Source organism: Diabrotica virgifera, chromosome 2 (assembly GCF_917563875.1).
Source record: "Diabrotica virgifera virgifera chromosome 2, PGI_DIABVI_V3a".
Lineage (NCBI taxonomy): Eukaryota > Metazoa > Arthropoda > Insecta > Coleoptera > Chrysomelidae > Diabrotica > Diabrotica virgifera.
In genome coordinates, this window is record NC_065444.1 from 98384340 (window position 1) to 98402142 (window position 17803).

General features: G+C 32.5%; 1 protein-coding gene across 3 annotated transcripts in view; it reads right to left on the reverse strand.

Moving 5' to 3' along the window:
* The window catches only part of LOC114333341 (sestrin homolog), a 388509-nt gene extending 378262 nt beyond the window's left edge, over window positions 1-10247 (reverse strand). For 2 of the 3 annotated variants that reach the window (XM_028283201.2, XM_028283203.2), the window contains exon 1: window positions 9906-10246. In XM_028283201.2, coding sequence (XP_028139002.1) covers window positions 9906-9926 — 21 coding nt within the window. In that variant the 5' untranslated portion in view covers window positions 9927-10246. Of the gene's footprint in view, window positions 1-9905 lie in introns of all 3 variants that reach the window. The other variant, XM_050642743.1, reaches the window with a different exon arrangement.
* Between the last annotated feature and the right edge of the window lie 7556 nt (window positions 10248-17803).

Below are 17803 nucleotides of genomic sequence, written 5' to 3' on the forward strand. Positions count from 1 at the left end.
TTATGCAGAAGTAAGTGAAAAGAGCTATATATTTGTGGTGGGTTTGACGATCCTACAAAATGTTATAAATTGCAAGGAGGTTCTTTCGCTGAAGTTACTAATTTAAAATCTAATCACTTAGAGGCTGATTGCAGAATATTCTGTCATATATTTCAAGGCGTGAAACAAAATACTGAAACAGAAATTATCATCCTCAGTCCTGACACAGACATATTTGTGTTAGGTATTTATTTCTGGCATAAACTTGAAAAATTAGGGTGCCGGGGTTTGTGGTTTGAGGGATCACGAAAGAAGAACCGTTTCCTTGGGTGTCATTTGGCTGCACAGTCTCTTGGTGAAAATGTATGTAATGTTCTTCCTGCATTGCACTCTTTAACCGGCTGTGATACCACAAGTCGCGTAGGTACGAAAAAACAAATGCTAAGTGCCGCGAAGCTTAATTTTGTTCAGAACGCACTCCTTACGTTGGGCGATGGGCTTTTATCAAGGCAGCAGTTCCAAGATGTGGAGAAAGTTTGCACTTACCTAATTTCCAAACATCAAACAACAGCCGAAGAACTTCGACATAAATTGATATGTCAAAACATAGGCTTTGTCTTAAATTTGTCAAGAGTTATATGTGCCTCCGATGCGTTGTATTTACATTGTTTAAGAGCATCAGCACAAATATATCTTTGGAAATACTCTTCTGAACTAATGTTTGAGCCCATTGATTTCTTTAAATTTGGCTATGAGCTACGAGAAGGAAACTTATATTCAAAGCAAATGACAAAAAATGCTCTGCCTATCTCTTTAATTAACCCATGCAAATGTAAATCTAACTGTCACACAATGTCATGTTCTTGTAGAAAAGAAAATTTAAACTGTACATCTTTGTGTAAATGTGTCAATAATGATTGCAAGAATTTAAAACAAAGTTAAATTAAACATGTGAATATTCAATTATTTAGCCTTTATATGTATGATTTTTTTATGTTTGTTACGAGATTACTCCATCAATTATGAACCGATTTTTATGATTCATTTTTTGTTATGTAGGTCATATTTAAGAGATCGATCCAAATTTAAAATTAACTTTACTGGTGCTATTGTACAGTCTGTAGAATTGTTTGAAAAAAAATATATTATGAAGTATTGGAGCGGGTGGGGTGGGGGGAGGGGGAACCACAGTACAGACTGGCAACATCTGTGAAATCAAAGTCCAGGGTTACAACAATACATTTCAGAAGTCAGAATCCGGTCTGCAATTTTTCCAAACGAAACTCCTTTGAGAGTCCGGTCTATTACACTATAATTTGATTACGAACTCAACTGTACCAGTAAATGGCCCCAGTTGTCGAGGCATTTAAGCTACATAAATAAAAAAAATATATGACTACCCGAAAAGCTTTGAATACCTACAACATGAAATGCATATTATGAATTATTATCATCAAGCCTTAAGGGCTTGAGTCAGAATTACACACCTTTGTGGAAGGGGGCATGAGTTTTCTTTAACATAAAGAAACGGAAAAATATACTGCGCGTTCCTGGAAGAAGTAGGAGAGGAAGACCAAAGAAGACCTGGGGGAGGAGCTACGGCAGGGCATGTCGGTAAAGGGGATTGATGTTATATGACCCAAGATAGAAACATGGAGAAATGCAATTAGGGAAGCCGACCCCGCATAGGGATAATGGCAAAGGCAAAGATGATGTGATGATAAGGCTACAAGAAAGCCTATGATAGGCTGAGAATATTCATTGGGATGACGTGTGAAGAAGAAGAATAGTTATTCGATAAAATTATTAACTCACTGATTTTCACCTAGTTTAGTTTTATTTATCGCTGTGTCTAGGTACACGCTAACGTGTACGCAAATAAAAAAGTTAGGTACACGCGAATTAAACTTCATCAAGCCAGTGACGTCATTATTTAGCGTGCGCAGTGACTTTATATTTTGGTACACGCTATTTTGATATGTTTAGTGTTTGTTGTTTCTTTGATAGAAAATATTTTTATTCAAGGAAGGGGAAGGGAAGTAAAAATATTCAGATGTTTCAAACTTAATTGTAATAAAACAATATGTATATAAAAGTATATATTCAGGTTAGCAAAATAAATATTAGTTAACATGATAATATATACAAAATACTGCTAAAATAATTTTTATACGTAAGTTAATTATACCTGTTTATATTGGTGTTTATTTTTGCTGTGGTGTTTATTTTTATTTATACAGCGAGTTGAACTTGTTACGATTTTCATAGAAAATAACTTTGTAAATGCCCTGTATAACATAATAAACCTTTATATTTTTGTGATATGGAAGTTAAGAAGATTTCGAACATAAAATAAAATATAGGATGTTCCACTTAAAAACATAAAAGTTTGGTCTGCCACTATATTATCGAACGCCCTGTAACATTCTAACTAATTTTAGTAATTTTGTAATATGAAGCTCAAAGTTTGCTAAAATTTTTGTTACTAATTTTTATTGCTATCTATTACTATAGCGGATCTACTGAGCTTTATCACACTAAACAATCGCCCTGTATATTTTATCTTATTACTTCTGCTACTCTTAATCACGAATTTTTGTCTCTTATCTTTTTCATACTGTTTTAGAATGTTCTTAAATTCATTAAAAGAACTAAATAATTGTCCACACTCCATAGTTAATTAAAAAAAACACTAAACAAAAACAAGTAAAAAATAAGGAAACTCTTTACAAATCAATATTAAAGTGTAAACATAACGATTAGACAAATTCTAAATTCTAACCACACTCTGACACTCGCGATACAGTTGAGTCCGCGAGTCTTTACCCGTGCGTCATCATTTAAAGCATACGAAATAAGTCGGAAATCTATTTCACGCAACAACAACTGACAGAAAGTGGCTACTGTTCCGATTACGGGTTTTATTATAAAATTTGACGTTATCAAATATATAGAATGTCAAATGTAAGTTTTGCTTCAAAATTTTTGTGCAGAATTACAGCTACATTTGAAGTAGCTTAATAAATTATTTTATTATTATTGATTAATAAATAAACAATTTATAAAAAAATTCAATAACATATTTTATTTTTGTTATTTTATTCACTTTGACGGAAATCTAAACACAATCATTTCTTTTCTGTGTGAATGACGTTAGCTTTGTATGTTTTAAATATTAATTGCCAAGATATAATTATTTACCTTAAAATTTCAAAGCCCAATATAAAATTAGTTGTGAAAACAACTGTTTGTGTAATAGAAAGAAACTTCAAAACGCAAAAATTCGACAAAAACCGCAAAAAATTCAACTGACTGACAGCCATAAAAGTAAACAAAGCAGAAACGTCAAACAAATTGTGCTTAAAATATGAAAACATACCGAATCGTCTTTTTTTGTACCTATCTCTTTTCAATGCACTGAGTCTAGATGGTTCATAAAAATAAAATGTGTTTTTACTTAATAACAAACGGCAGCTGGTTTGTCATGAGTTTCATGCGTGGAAGAGAATGATGCTAAATAAAAAGTATGTGTTTTATCTCGCCAGGTATTAATGACGCACGGGTAAAGACTCGCGGACTCAACTGTACTTACAGATACAATACGACAGCATACAGGCGGCTCAAATTAGCGTGTACCAAAAAACCCAGTCATAGTACACGCTAAATAATGACGACACTGACTTGATGACGTTTAAGCGTGCACCTAACTTTTTTATTTGCGTACACGTTAGCGTGTACCTAGACACAGCGTTTATTTATTCCTTATGGTATTTACATATTATACTTTAGTATTGTGTCCTAGATAAATTTATATCTTTCAGAGTTAGGTATATTAGTCCAGGGCGCATCTGTTTTGAGATGGACGTTGAGAGGTGACGCATTTTTTTTTGCAGAAATTGCTTGAAAATAAATCAAATAATAATATTTGAGTTATCCTCCCTCTCAAAAAGGTCCGGAACATTGTTTAAATAATCAAAATGTCAAAAATTGAAGGAAAAATTCGATTTTTTTCTTCGTTTTTTGATTATAACTTTAAAAGTATTCATTTCCGAGAAATGTTGTACTGACATAAAAATTGTGTAATTAAATTTCCTACAATATAGAATTGGTTAAAAATTTAAAAAACGGTTACCCTAGTTGCAAAATAGCAATAATTGCGAAAAAACCATACAAAAACAAGTATTTGCATTTTACGTTTTTCAACCATTTGTGCTAGATTTAGGACCTTCATATTTCACCCAGAAAAACTTTATGATACAGTAAAACAATACCGTAAATTTCATTAAGATCGGTTTAATAGATTTTGCAAAATAAATTTTGAAATCCAGCTTTCGCAAAAAAAATTCATTTTTTCAAAATGTTACAGGATTGAAAATAAAGCAGATAGCAAGTCGAATTTTTTTTTGCTTATATAAGTGTACTGTAACTTTCATTTGCAATTTTCAAAATTAAAATCGATTAATTACCACGGCGTCAGAAAATTTTTGAAATAAACAATAATTTTTGGTGCTACGCGCAGGACAGCTGTGTTCGAAGTTGATTTCCATCAAAATTTCTTCCAATCTTTATCTAATATATTATTTTCTTACTCTATATTTTGTTGTATTTTAATATTTTAATTCCACAAAAATCAAACTAATTTTATTATTGTTTGTGAAATATTGTTTAAACATTGCATATGTTTAAAAATAATAAACTTTTATTTTTTAAGTTAAAATATATGAACAAAGAAAGTTTTTGCTAATAAAAGTATTACAGTGGAACCTCGATAAGTCGGCCCCCGATAACCCGGAAGTCCGGCTAACCCGGACCGATTTTCATCAGACAAACATTTCAACAATAAAAATGTATGTATTATGTTAAAACATTTTATCTGTAGCCGCTTCTGGAATGTCTTAAAAATATCGAGTTTCATTGATAAAACTTGGCTTGGATCATAATATAATATTTGAGAGATAATGGGTATTCGTGTAATTTGAACTATACGGTAAAAATGACTCATGGCACACGGCGGCAGAGCGACGATCATTATCCATTATCGGGCTATCGCAAACAACAGGCACCTTTTATTCCTTTATTTATTTTCAACTGTCTTAAAATATTATTTTTAAAACAATGGTCTTTTAAACTTTAAACAATTCTGTTCTTAAATAACATAACATCTTTCCGATGGCAGACGAAATTGACACAACCGAAACTGACTGAGTTTTTTTTACCTAGAAATGAACAATACTCTATCTATACTGTATATACTATACTCTATACAATATACAACTATAATAGGTAAGTTAGATGTGTACTGTGCATATATATTTCATGTTATTTTAATTATAACGGACTTTATCTATAAGTATACCGTATTTTATTAATTTTTACAATGCTCTCCGGCTAACCCGGATTTTCGATAACCCGGATCGGCCGCGGTCCCGATTAATCCGAGTTATCGAGGTTCCACTGTATTTCAAAGGATAGAGTATGTGTTTTTATTTTGCAATAAACAAATTTATTTATTTATATCGAAATGTAGTAAAAATTAAAATGTATCAATCATTATCAAAGGTCATTGGAATGCCCAATCAGAGCAAACTATCCGCTGTCCTGCGCGTAGCACCAATAATTAATGTTTATTTAAAAAAATTCCTGACGCCGTTGTGTTAATCTATTTTAATTTTGCAAAATTGCAAATGAAAGGTACAGTACACTTCTATAAGCAAAAAAAAAATTCAACTTGCTATCTGCTTTATTTTCAGTCCTGTAACATTTTGAAAAAATGATTTTTTTTTTACGAAAGCTGGATTACAAAATTTATTTTGCAAAATCTACTGAACCGATCTTGATGAAATTTACAGTATTGTTTTAATATATCATAAAGTTTTTCTAGGTGAAATATGAAGGTCCTAAGTGTAGCATAAATAGGTGAAAAACGTAAAATGCGAATACTTGTTTTTGTATGTTTTTTTTCACAATTATTGCTATTTTGCAACAAGGGTGACTATTTTTTAAATTTTGTACCAATTCTATATTGTAGCAAATTTAATTACGCAACTTTTATGTCAGTACAACTTTTCTCGGAAATGAATATTTTTAAAGTTATAATCAAAACACCAAGAAAAAAATCGAATCTTTCCTTAATTTTTTGATATTTTGATTATTTAAACAATGTTCCGGACCTTTTTGAGAGGGAGGATAACTCAAATATTATTACTTGATTTATTTTCAAGCAACTTCTGCAAAAAAATTTGAGTCACCTCTCAACGTCCAAATGTACTAATATTTTTACAGATGCGCCCTGGTCTATATTGAAAATAATTGACTTTTAGAATTATTTATCACGACATTTTTGTTGTACCAGTCAATTATTGTTGTATCGTAGGTTACAGTAAATGTTACTATCGGTAAAATTTATTGACAATAGCTATAAAAATGCTATTTACAAAATAAGTATTTAAAAATATTATTTGGATATAAAAATTATCCTACGCGTTAATATTTGACAAACAAATTTTTTAACACTTTATAATATTATGCTCAATATAGTAAATAAAAAATCTAATTTCGTTATCCAGCACATCATTCAACTTGGTTCATCAGGTTCTTCAGAGTGATGAGCGTACTAATAACCGGCAAAATAGCGCAAAAGATGGAAAACGTATTCAGTTGTGAGATAAAAAGAAACGAAACTAGTCGAGCTGGGAGATTTAGCGATAGTAACATATAAATTCACATTATATTGATTGTTTCCCACCTTTGCACGTATCAGAGGAGTATGTCAATTAAAACTGTCACTGTGACAGTTGCCAAACTCGTCCGATACGTCTAAAGGTGGAAAACAATCAATATAATGTAAATTTTTACGTTAATATCGCTAAATTTCCCAGCTCGACTAGTTGCATTTCTTTTTATCTCACAACTTACCTAATACGTTTTTCATCTTTTGTGCTTTTTTGCCGGTATACTTACTAAATATTAAACTGAAAACTGATGTAATCTCAAGCTGCTCTTTTCAAATCACCAGTAAATAAAAAATCTAATTTCAGGTACACAAAATCCTATTTAGGTAAATCAAGATCTTCAAAACTGGAAGAAAATAGAAGACCTATGTTCAATTTTGGACACATAAGGCTGAATATATTTATATTCAATAATATGAATATTAGGTTATCCAATAGAAATATTTGGATATCCAATCTGGATTTTTTGGTAGAATTATTGGATAAAATGAACACAACAGGAATCCCGAAACATGTCAAAATCGAACTCCAAAGTAGTGATGTTGATTATAGTTATGTACTTTCGAGTATTCGTTACAAATCGTTACTTTTGTATAAAGTAATCATTTACAGTATTCTTTACTTTGATTACTATGATTACTTTTGTTACTTTTGTATTCGAGTACCGGTAATCATATCGAGAATCGTATTTCTCAGTAGGTAGGTATTTTGAATAAAATAATCATTTACAGTATTAGTATTCGTTAGTTTGATTACTATTATTATTTTTGTATTTGAGTACCGGTAATCATATCGAGAATCGTATTTCTCAGTAGGTAGGTTTGTATAGGTATTCCGATATAACAACGACATTCACCAATCTGAGGGATAAAAATGATTTGATTACTATGATTACTTTTGTTACTTTTGCATTTGAGTACTGGTAATGATAACGAGAATCGTATTTCTCAGTAGGTAGGTATTTTGAATAGGTATTCCGATATAATAACGACCTTCACGAATTACGAAGTAATCAGAGTAATCAAAGTAGATACAATAGTCGTTACGATTTTCTCGTTACTCGCTCTGTTACGATTGGTATGAAGTAATCAGAGTAATCAAAGTAATCAAAGTAGATATAATAGTCGTTATTCGCTCTGATACGATTGGTACGAAGTAAAGAAGTAAGTAATCAAAGTAGATACAATAGTCGTTACTCGCTCTAATACGATTGGTATGAAGTAACCAAGTAATCAGAGTAATCAAAGTAACGATTTGCCTCTCTGTATAGTAATCGTTACTTCGGTATTTGTAAGTAACGAGTACTTTGTAACGAATAGTTACTTTTTCAACATCACTACTCCAAAGAAGGATAATGCAGAGCCTACCGAACAATTAGGTTCATATTACATGTTTTAAAACAATTGGGGTTCCATAACGGTGTGTTCACACAAGAATAGGTGCTACTATAGTATGCGGTCTACCCCGAGGCTGCGGTCTACCTATGCAAAATTCCCGAAAGGATTGCGCAAAGTAATGAAATGCAAGCAAACCCTTATAGAAAAAATATTTATTCACAAGTAATGAACATTTGGAGAAAAATAAATGTAAAATGGAAGGGGACTAATAATTAAACAAGTTATGCAGGGACCTTAACCAAGAAAATTATGGTGTTATTTATCTGTATAATAGCGTTTTAGTACAATTCATATTAAAGAAATAAGTTTATTGTATAGTCCTGAAAATGTTTGTTAACTACTTAGCAAACATTTTGCCTACAAACGCTTTGCTGCCTTTCATTATTGTGTGCAAGTGCAAACGCTTCGGAGAAAAGATTATGATGTTGTTTAGCAGTACAGGTGGACCGCAAGTTATAGCAGAAACGCAAAGGTAGACCGCATACTATAGTGGCACCCAAGAGAGCTTTATTTGATGATTCGTTTAGAGTTTAGACATTCACCAAGGTTTTTATGATCTGCATAGGCTACAAGAAAGCCTATGCATGATAGGCTGAGGGTGAGGGTCATTGGGATGACGTGTGAAGAAGCAGAATGCTTGTTTGATAAAATGGTTAACTCACTGTATAATTTAGTTTTGTATCCTAGATAAATTTATACCTTCTAATATAATGAAAATTGAAAAAATGGCTTTTGAAATGTGGCTTTATCGTCGAATCCTGAAGATATCTTATACCGACCACATTACTAATGAGGGTGTTTTGCTGAGAATGCAAAAAGAAAAAGAGGTGTAAATCAAAATAAAAACAACCAAAATCGAATACCTCGATCACTAATGCTGCAACTAATCTTGCAAGGAAAAGTAGAAGGAAAGCGAGGACCAGGAAAGCGAAGGATTTCCTGGCTGAAAAATCTACGTACGTGCTTCAACACAACAACCACAAATCTTTTTAGAGCAGCAGTGTGCAAAGTACAGATTACCATGATGGTTGCCAACATCCGAAACGGATAGGCACTACAGGAAGAAGAATAATAATAATATTATTATAATAATATTGAAAATAATAGTTGACTTATCACGAAATTTGTTGTGTGAGTCAATTGTATCGTAAGTTAGTAAATGTTAATATCGGTAAAATTTAATGACAATAGCTAGAAACATAATGACATTCTATAAAATGTTATTTAGTTATTTAACAATAACTATTTAAATATATTATGTAGGTATTTAGATATTGGATATAAAAATTATCGTAGACCTAACATTTGACAAACAAATTTTTTATAACATTGATGCTCAAGAAAACTGATATAATCTCGTTACTCTTTTCAATTAATCAGTATCTAAATAAAAAATCTATTGTCAGGTACACGAAATCCTGTAAAGTGAAAGGGAAAGCAGTGCCAGTAACAGCGGATTTAGAAAATCAATAAACAGGCTTCATCCCCGACTATCGTTTGAATTTCTTGTGGAAAATGTACAAAAGTACTAAAAGACACTGTTACGTGACAGACGAATATTGTAAACGAATGTTAAATATAAATCAAGGGATGTATTTGACATATGACCACACCTCAGCTGGGTCTCAGCTGTATACAAAGACCAAGAACAAAGGGCCATTAACTGAATGCCGCTCGGGTACCGGTAAATGTCAATTTCTTATCGAAAAACCGGTTTTCGGTAAGAATAATAAACAACATGCGATTACAAAGAGCCTGTTTGTTTATGTTTTTGATAGTAATGTATGTAAATACTTACATTTTGCGGTATTTGCCCCATTGTGGTACCTTCCCGGACCACTTCGAGGCTCCTATTTGCAACCGGAATTTTGGAAAACAGAGTAAAATCACTTGAACAAGAAAAAGAACTGACACTGAAATTTCGCCGGTCGCTGGAAAACTATTGTCACTCACCAAGATATGTGTCAGAGAAAAAAATTTCTAAGAAAAATATTCCGAAATGATCGATCTTTAGATACTAAAGTTCACAATTCATTGTTTTTGTCTTAAAACTAAGCTATCAACTATAAACTAATGTTGTTTGTAGCGCCGGAGCGCGAACGTAACGTCAGCCGGGTAGTGTTGAAGTAAAACAGCAGAAAATGAAAACCGGCTAGCGGTAGGAGGCCATGGAGATATGAGCGAGGGTGGGGGATGCCCAGACACAGCTGATTGGATGCCCAGTTAAACGCTGAATGATATCAGCTGATTCTGTACCCTAGTAACAGCGTTGAACAGCTGAAGTAGGTCGGTGTTGCCACATCATGCGAGTTATCGGTTGCGAGAGCTGACAAAGGACGTTGACTTACGCATCAACATTTGGCAGAGTTTCTATTGATTCCGTGTCTCATTGTTGCACTTTATTGGCATTTCTAATCATTTTTAAGTTAGACAATTTATTTTAGTATATTCTATAAGAGTTTTGTAAGGAATTTTTAAAATAAATGGTTTTAAAGTTAATCCGATATTTTAGAATAAATAAAAATATTTTTTTATTATTTTCAGCGATTTGTTATTATCTATTTTAGAAATCCTTATATGAATTTTTATAGTATACAATACCTACATGCATGTCTTATACTATCGATCTCATAATATGGACCATTTATGCTAGGTATGAGGTCATTTAGAGGTAGACTAAAGGTACCACTTCCAAATGTTTTTCTTTTTAATTAAGGTGTCTCCCTTTTCATCTTTAGGTGTCATTTCCTGTCGCAGGGTATGAATTAACGCAGCGGCGTAACCAGCGGGTTTTGGGGGTTATAACCCCCCCATTGGGATGTACTTTGAGCTCTATATCCATTACCATTACTATTTCATACCCCATACCCCCAGAGACCCTCCAGTAGTTGTAACCCCCCCTTAGAATCATCCTGGTTACGGAGTTGAATTAACGTGCCTTCTTTATTTTATTCAATGCTGCTCTAAAAGGAACTATAGCCCACGCCTTAACACAAATAGTTGCATATGCAGATGATTTAGTTCTTATGGGAAGAGACAAGGAAATATTAAAAGAAGCAGTAACAATCCTGGCAAAAGAAGGGAAAAGAGGTCTAGAAATTAACGAAGGAAAAACAAAATATCTACTCTGCTCTAGAAGAGAAGATAACAGGACAAGAGAAATCAAAATAGAAAACTACACTTTTGAAACAGTCTAACAATTTAAATATTTGGGAGTAATAGTGAATGGCCAAAACAAGAGAAGTGAAGAAGTAACGGAACGAATACTAACAGGCAGCAAAACATACTGGAGATATCATAGGCTTATGAAGGACAATAACTTATCCAGAACTACAAAACTGAAAATATACAGAGTTGCAATGAGACCAGTAGTTACGTACGCAGCTGAGACAATGTGCCTCACGGAAAAAGATGAAGAAAAATTGAGAATATTCGAAAGAAAAATCCTCAGACGGATATGGGCCCGATAAGAATGGACAACGGAGAAATGAGAAGCAGAATGAACCATGAACTGAGAGACATAATGAAGGGAGAAGATATAGTTAGATTTATTAAAGCACAGAGGCTGAGACGGCTGGGACACATAGAGAGAAGAAAAAACGAGCTAGTGATTAAGAAGATCACCAGATGGAAACCAGAAACTAAACGACCAAGGGGAAGACCCAGAGAGAGATGGGAGGACCAGGACATGAGAGATATCAAAATTCTGCAAGTGAGAAACTGGAGGGAACTATGCACATATCGAAATGAGTGGAAGAAAATTGTAACGAAAGCCAAGTCATACAACAAACTTTGACGACATACAAGTGGAATGCGGAGTGATTCACCGCAATAAGTGAATCAGAGAGCTCTAAGTAAGAGCGGCAAACATTCCACCGGGAATGAAAAGCCCTGATGATGATGATGATGATGCTCTAAATAGTGCTATTGAATTGCATCTTCCAGACAAAGACACAGTAATATACCGATAATACGATTTATTGTATGTGCAGCTAAATCTAAATTGGTCCAGTAATCCAGAGTCAATAAATTGCATTGCTCTATTATGGTATGCGGTCTACCTGTGCATATCTATTATAGTGTGCAGATTAAGCCAATTTTGGAGCTTATTCCCTAATAAAATAGTAAATTGATATGAGAAAGTATTAATTTGTAAAATTACAGTAATGGTAGGGGAGCCCAAGCAGGGATTTGTGCAGTTACTCGAGCGCGTCAGATTATCATATGGAGAGAAGTCTTGTACCTTGTAAATGTACCCCTGCCATGTATTGGATCTTAATACAGGGGAGTTCGTCCGAAAAAAAAATCTATCCGTAGAAAAACTCGAAATCGTCAGATTAAGATAAGGTAAGTTAGATACATGCAGAACAGTGTATATTTAAAAAATCTGACGGTTTGAGAAGGGCGTAAGGAAATGGGTGTCACAAAGTTTCACAAGAAAAAAGCGAATATTTCGAGAAATAAACGTCAGATCGAAAAACTAAAAAATACGTGTTTAATATTTTTCAAAAATCTATAGAAAGATACTAAACACGACCACGTACGCAGTGGGGTGGTCGTAAATTTAAAATTTTAAATAGGAATCCCGCGATATTTCGCGAAATAAATATCAGATCGAAAAACTGCAAAATGCACATTATCTATATTTTTGAAAAATCTATCGAATGACACTAAACACGACCCCTCACGGAGGTGTGGTGGGGGTTACTTTAAAATCTTAAATAGAAGCCATCATTTTTTATTGCAAAGGATTACTTACGTCAAAATAAGCAACTTTTATTCGAGACATTTTTTCGAGTTATGGATAGATGGCGCTGGGAGTTCGTTAAGGAGGGTATCCTTAGAAAAACTCGAAATCGTCAGATTAAGATAAGGTAAGTTAAGTACATACATGCAAAACAGTGTATATTTCAAAAATCTGAAGATTTGAGTGGGGTGTAAGGAAATAGGTGAATCCCAAAGTTTCACAAGAGAAACGCGAATATTTGGCGAAATGAATGACAGATCGAAAAACTAAAAAATATGTTCTCAATATTTTTCAAAAATCTATCGATTGATACCAAACACGACTCACGGAGAGGTGAGGGGGGTTAATTTAATAATTTAAATACGAATCCCGCGACATTTCGCGAAATGAACATCAGATGATATTTTTTATTACAGAGTTGAATTCGTTAGGTAAAAATAGGTAACTTTTATTCGAGACATTTTTTCGAATTATGGATAGATGGCGCTATAATCTAAAAAAACGATTGTTGGAAATGGAAAATTAAATTAAAAATGGACAAGTCTTTTTTTGGTTTTAGTAGTTTTAGAGTGACTGCACATTTAGCATACTTTGCTCCCCTACCATAACTAAAATAGTAGATAAATTAATATGAGAAAGTATTAATTTGTAAAAATTATTTTTTTCGAATGGTGAGAAAACTAATAAGTATTTTTGAAAAATTTAAATGAATAATGAAAGATTGGATACATTATTACCGAGGGCCGAAAGTCCCTTAGAATAACCAAAAAGTTTCTTTTGAATGAAATATTTCAAATTAAAAATCACACTAAATTTTCCCTTTTTTTATTCACCCCTGTAACTTATTAAAATAAACATTATAGAAGCTTTCAGGGACTTTAAGCACTCGGTAATAATGCAATCTTTCATTCTGCGCTTAAATTTTTCAAAAATACTTAAGAGTTTTTTCAGAATTCGAAAAAAAAATGAATAAATTTAAAACACATTGGTGCGAAATTTTGCGCCTGTCCTTAAAATAATAATAGACCGCATACTATAGTAGCACCCATTGCGGAAACTACACTTTATTTTTTATTAAGAGATAATTATAAACTCTAAGGATCTATGTAAAACTCCTATAGGTGGATGAAAAATATTCTAATATGAACTCCGCTCTCGGTTTGAAAATGCATGATGTTTTCACAATTACATAGGAGAAGACTATAACCGTCTTTATACAGGACTTTCCAAGTAGCACAATAAAAACATTTTAGTTTTATTTAAGGTTTATAAAGGTTTAATTGTGGTAAATAAGAAGATAATGGTTATAAAGTTATCTTGTAGATATACTGCCAGAACTTTAAAACTGTTAAGCATTTGTCACTAAATTTAAAGTATCTAATAAGAGTATCAAATAAGACTAATTAATCCTAATATATCTTAAGAAGATAATGGTTATAAAGTTATCTTGTAGATATACTGCCAGAACTTTAAAACTGTTAAGCATTTGTCACTAAATTTAAAGTATCTAATAAGAGTATCAAATAAGACTAATTAATCTTAATACATAATTTATCTTATTGTAGTTTTAAAATGGTTTATTGTCAGTTCACTTTAAAACTAATCAGTTTTATGAAGAACTTACGGACTCTTTGGTTTTATTAGATTCTTGTTTGTCACCTTTTAGTTTTATTTCAGTTTTAAAAATTCTCCTACTATGACTAATAAAACCTATTATTAAAACTACTTGATCTCAAGACTATTATGTCAGTAAAACTATTTTTTTAGTTTTCTTTAAAGTTGCTTTTTTAAAAGCAATTAGTAGGCTATGTTAAAACCAAACGCTCTTAACTGAATCAATTTGGTTATCGTAAAGACTAAACTATGCTTCTTGTTAGAAACAATAAAACTAAACTCATCCCCTCTTCTTTCATGTCCAAAATGGTCGGCCATTTGTTATAGAACGAAACAGTAGTGTAGTGTGTTGTAAAAAGTGGAAGTACAGTTAGTATGGAAGAAATAAGTCGCAAGTACTTAAAATATAAACGAACTGGTCATTTTAAAAGAAAAACACAACACACACAGCACTACGACGCCTCGATTTTAGGTTAGATTCACATTAAAACCGAGTTGCATTATTGACAGCAGCATTAAAACTAAACGGTTTTAATTCCAAGGCAACCTTGCTTTTATGTAGGATATATGCTCTTGGAAAGGTATAAAATAAAACCATTTGATCTTAACAATTCTCTGTCGATAGACCAAATAGTTTTATTTGGATTTACACCATATTGCTTTCTAGAGATGCTGGAAGCCATGATAGATTACAATATAAGGCTTACATAAAAATTATAAATTAGCGACTTAAAGACATAAATTCGATTTATTTTAACAATAAAACATTAAAATTGTAGATAACATTTTTCTTCTTTCAAATTAATAATTTTTTTATTTAAATTTTGTATTATTTTTATTTTTTAATCGCCAAATGTCAGAAATTTTAGGGCGCGTGAGTTATATAGACCTATTTTTGTTTACATTTTCAATAAAGTTGGGTGCGCAAGTGTTTTTCTGCCTTGACAATCCGAAATAACCAAGTACCTACTTTTTATTATTTTATGGTTACAAATACGTATCTACATAACATCATAGCACATGTAAAAATTTGTTGGCGTATATGGAGTATATGGGTTTAAAGAATCATTTAATATGGTAAATTGTCTTTAAAAGTTTCCATTTAAGAAACCTTTTTAAGTTTGCTATAAAACTGTCTGCACTTAAAGTGTCTTTTAACATGGTTTTAAAAGCACCAAAGAAAACAAAGTTTTAAAAAGGTTTTTATTTTTGGTTTTATTGACCTCTTTCAGAATGGGCCCTTTTATGCTGAAAGCGGTTTAATTGCAACCTTAAGGTTTACTTAAAAACCAAATGGTTTTAATTTTAGTTTTATTCTACAGTTTTAAAGCATCCTTAAAAGACTTAATAAACCCGTTCGGTGCTACTTGGGTGTCTTCTGTCAGAACTTCTTGTCTTAATTTTGTAGAAAAATTTAGAAAAATAATATGACTACGAACTTAGAATTCAATAAATCATAAATTTTCAGCAATTATTTTTTGCTTTGTTGAATACATTTTGATTTCCACTGGAAAACCCTGAAGTTACTATACAAGCAGGTGCACGTGTTCATAGCTAATATTAATTATGTATTGTAACTTATATTTAAAAAATGGTTCGCATACACAGTTTATCAAAAAAATAAACTGAACTATATAATTAAAATAAAGGTATACACTACACGCTTATTTTTCAATTAGTATTGTCAACTTGTCAACTAGAAAGAAGAAAAATAGTAAATTAAGGTATATAAATTCCTATTAAGTATGTGTGATTATTCTTGTTTTTTTATTTAGATAATTCGGCAGTAAGCTTATTTCACCGATTAATAAGTTTTGGTATAATAATAGTCCAAGCTCAACTTGGGAATTTTTTGAAAAATCGTCGTCGCGCGTGTTAAAAATTCGATCACTCGTCGGATGTAAACCTCCCTTACATGTGTCCATTAATTTCTGTTCGTTGTTTTTTGCATCCTTTCGTGACCAGCCATTTGCTAGTCGAAAGGCAATATGGCATATCTTGGAACAATGATCAACTCCACAAATGATTACTTCCAGGAAATTAAAATCAGAATAGAAAAGACTAGAGCAAATCTCAAGAAAATAAGAAGAGTTTTCTAGGTGCTACTTTTTTTCCACTATGGAATGGAAGCTTGGACTTTGAATGCGGCACAAACAAACAGGTTCTGAGAAAGATTAATAAAGAAATGGAAATCTTAAACAAAATCAAAACAAGAAAATATTGGAATATCTTGGACGTATTACACGTGGAGAGAGATACAACTTGCTCTAACTGATTATACAGGGAAAGATTCAAGGAAAAAGAAGCAAAGGGAGACGTAGAATATCGTGGCCGCGCAACCTGAGTGAATGGTACGGATGTACATCAAATGAACTTTTCAGAACAGCCGTTTCTAAAGTCCGAATAGCTATGATAATGATGATTGCGACCTCCGTCTGGGAGGTCTAACTTGGAGAAGAAGATTAGTTAGTTCTAGTTCTGCAATTACAGTCCATGTTAGTTTTAAAAAGTTATTATATCAAGTAGAATGCCGATAAATAGGTAGGACGCCTACGTAGTATGCCTACGTTTAAGGAATGGCTACTTTTGACAGTGATGTATTACTCTCTCTTTATTATCATAGCTACTCGAACTTTAGAGACGGCTGCTCTGAAAATTTCATTTGATGTATATGTTATAGACAAACCCCGAAGTTCCGGCGCTCCTAGGTTTGACTAGTCAATCCTCAGGTCTGCCTAACGGTCTTAGTCACACCAAACCCCGAAATAAATTTCATTTTCAGCCTTTGACTGAAGTGTTTTTAGTCAAACCTAGGAGTGCCTAACTTTTCAGTCAAACCTCGAATGAAAAATAATCTGTTTCGGGCTTTTCCTAGGCAATCCTAGAAGCGACTCCAGATTCGATAAAAAAGGTTCATCAGGAAAAGTTAAAAAACGCTATTAAGTACTGGAATTTTAGATTTAGCTACTTAACTACTGACTTCAGTAATGTTTCTTTTATAATTTTGCAGACTAAATTGTTTTACTGTACAGTGCACTACACTTACCTACCAAAGGCCTAGCTACCGCCGTATCAATCGTATCAATTATGCGGGGCCCCCGTCATTCAGGGGCCCCGGCGCGTCATGTCAAAACAAAAGTTCCATTTAACAAAAATTGAACAAAATATTCCACAATTTCACTCTTAAAACGCTTTGAAACAGTGTGTATTGTTTGGATATCGACATTTTCGTGTAATGGATTCTTTATATATCTTATTATAAATTGTATATACCTATGTATATACAATGTCAAGAGCTAAGCTCGCATTCCACAACAAAACGACAAGCCAACAAG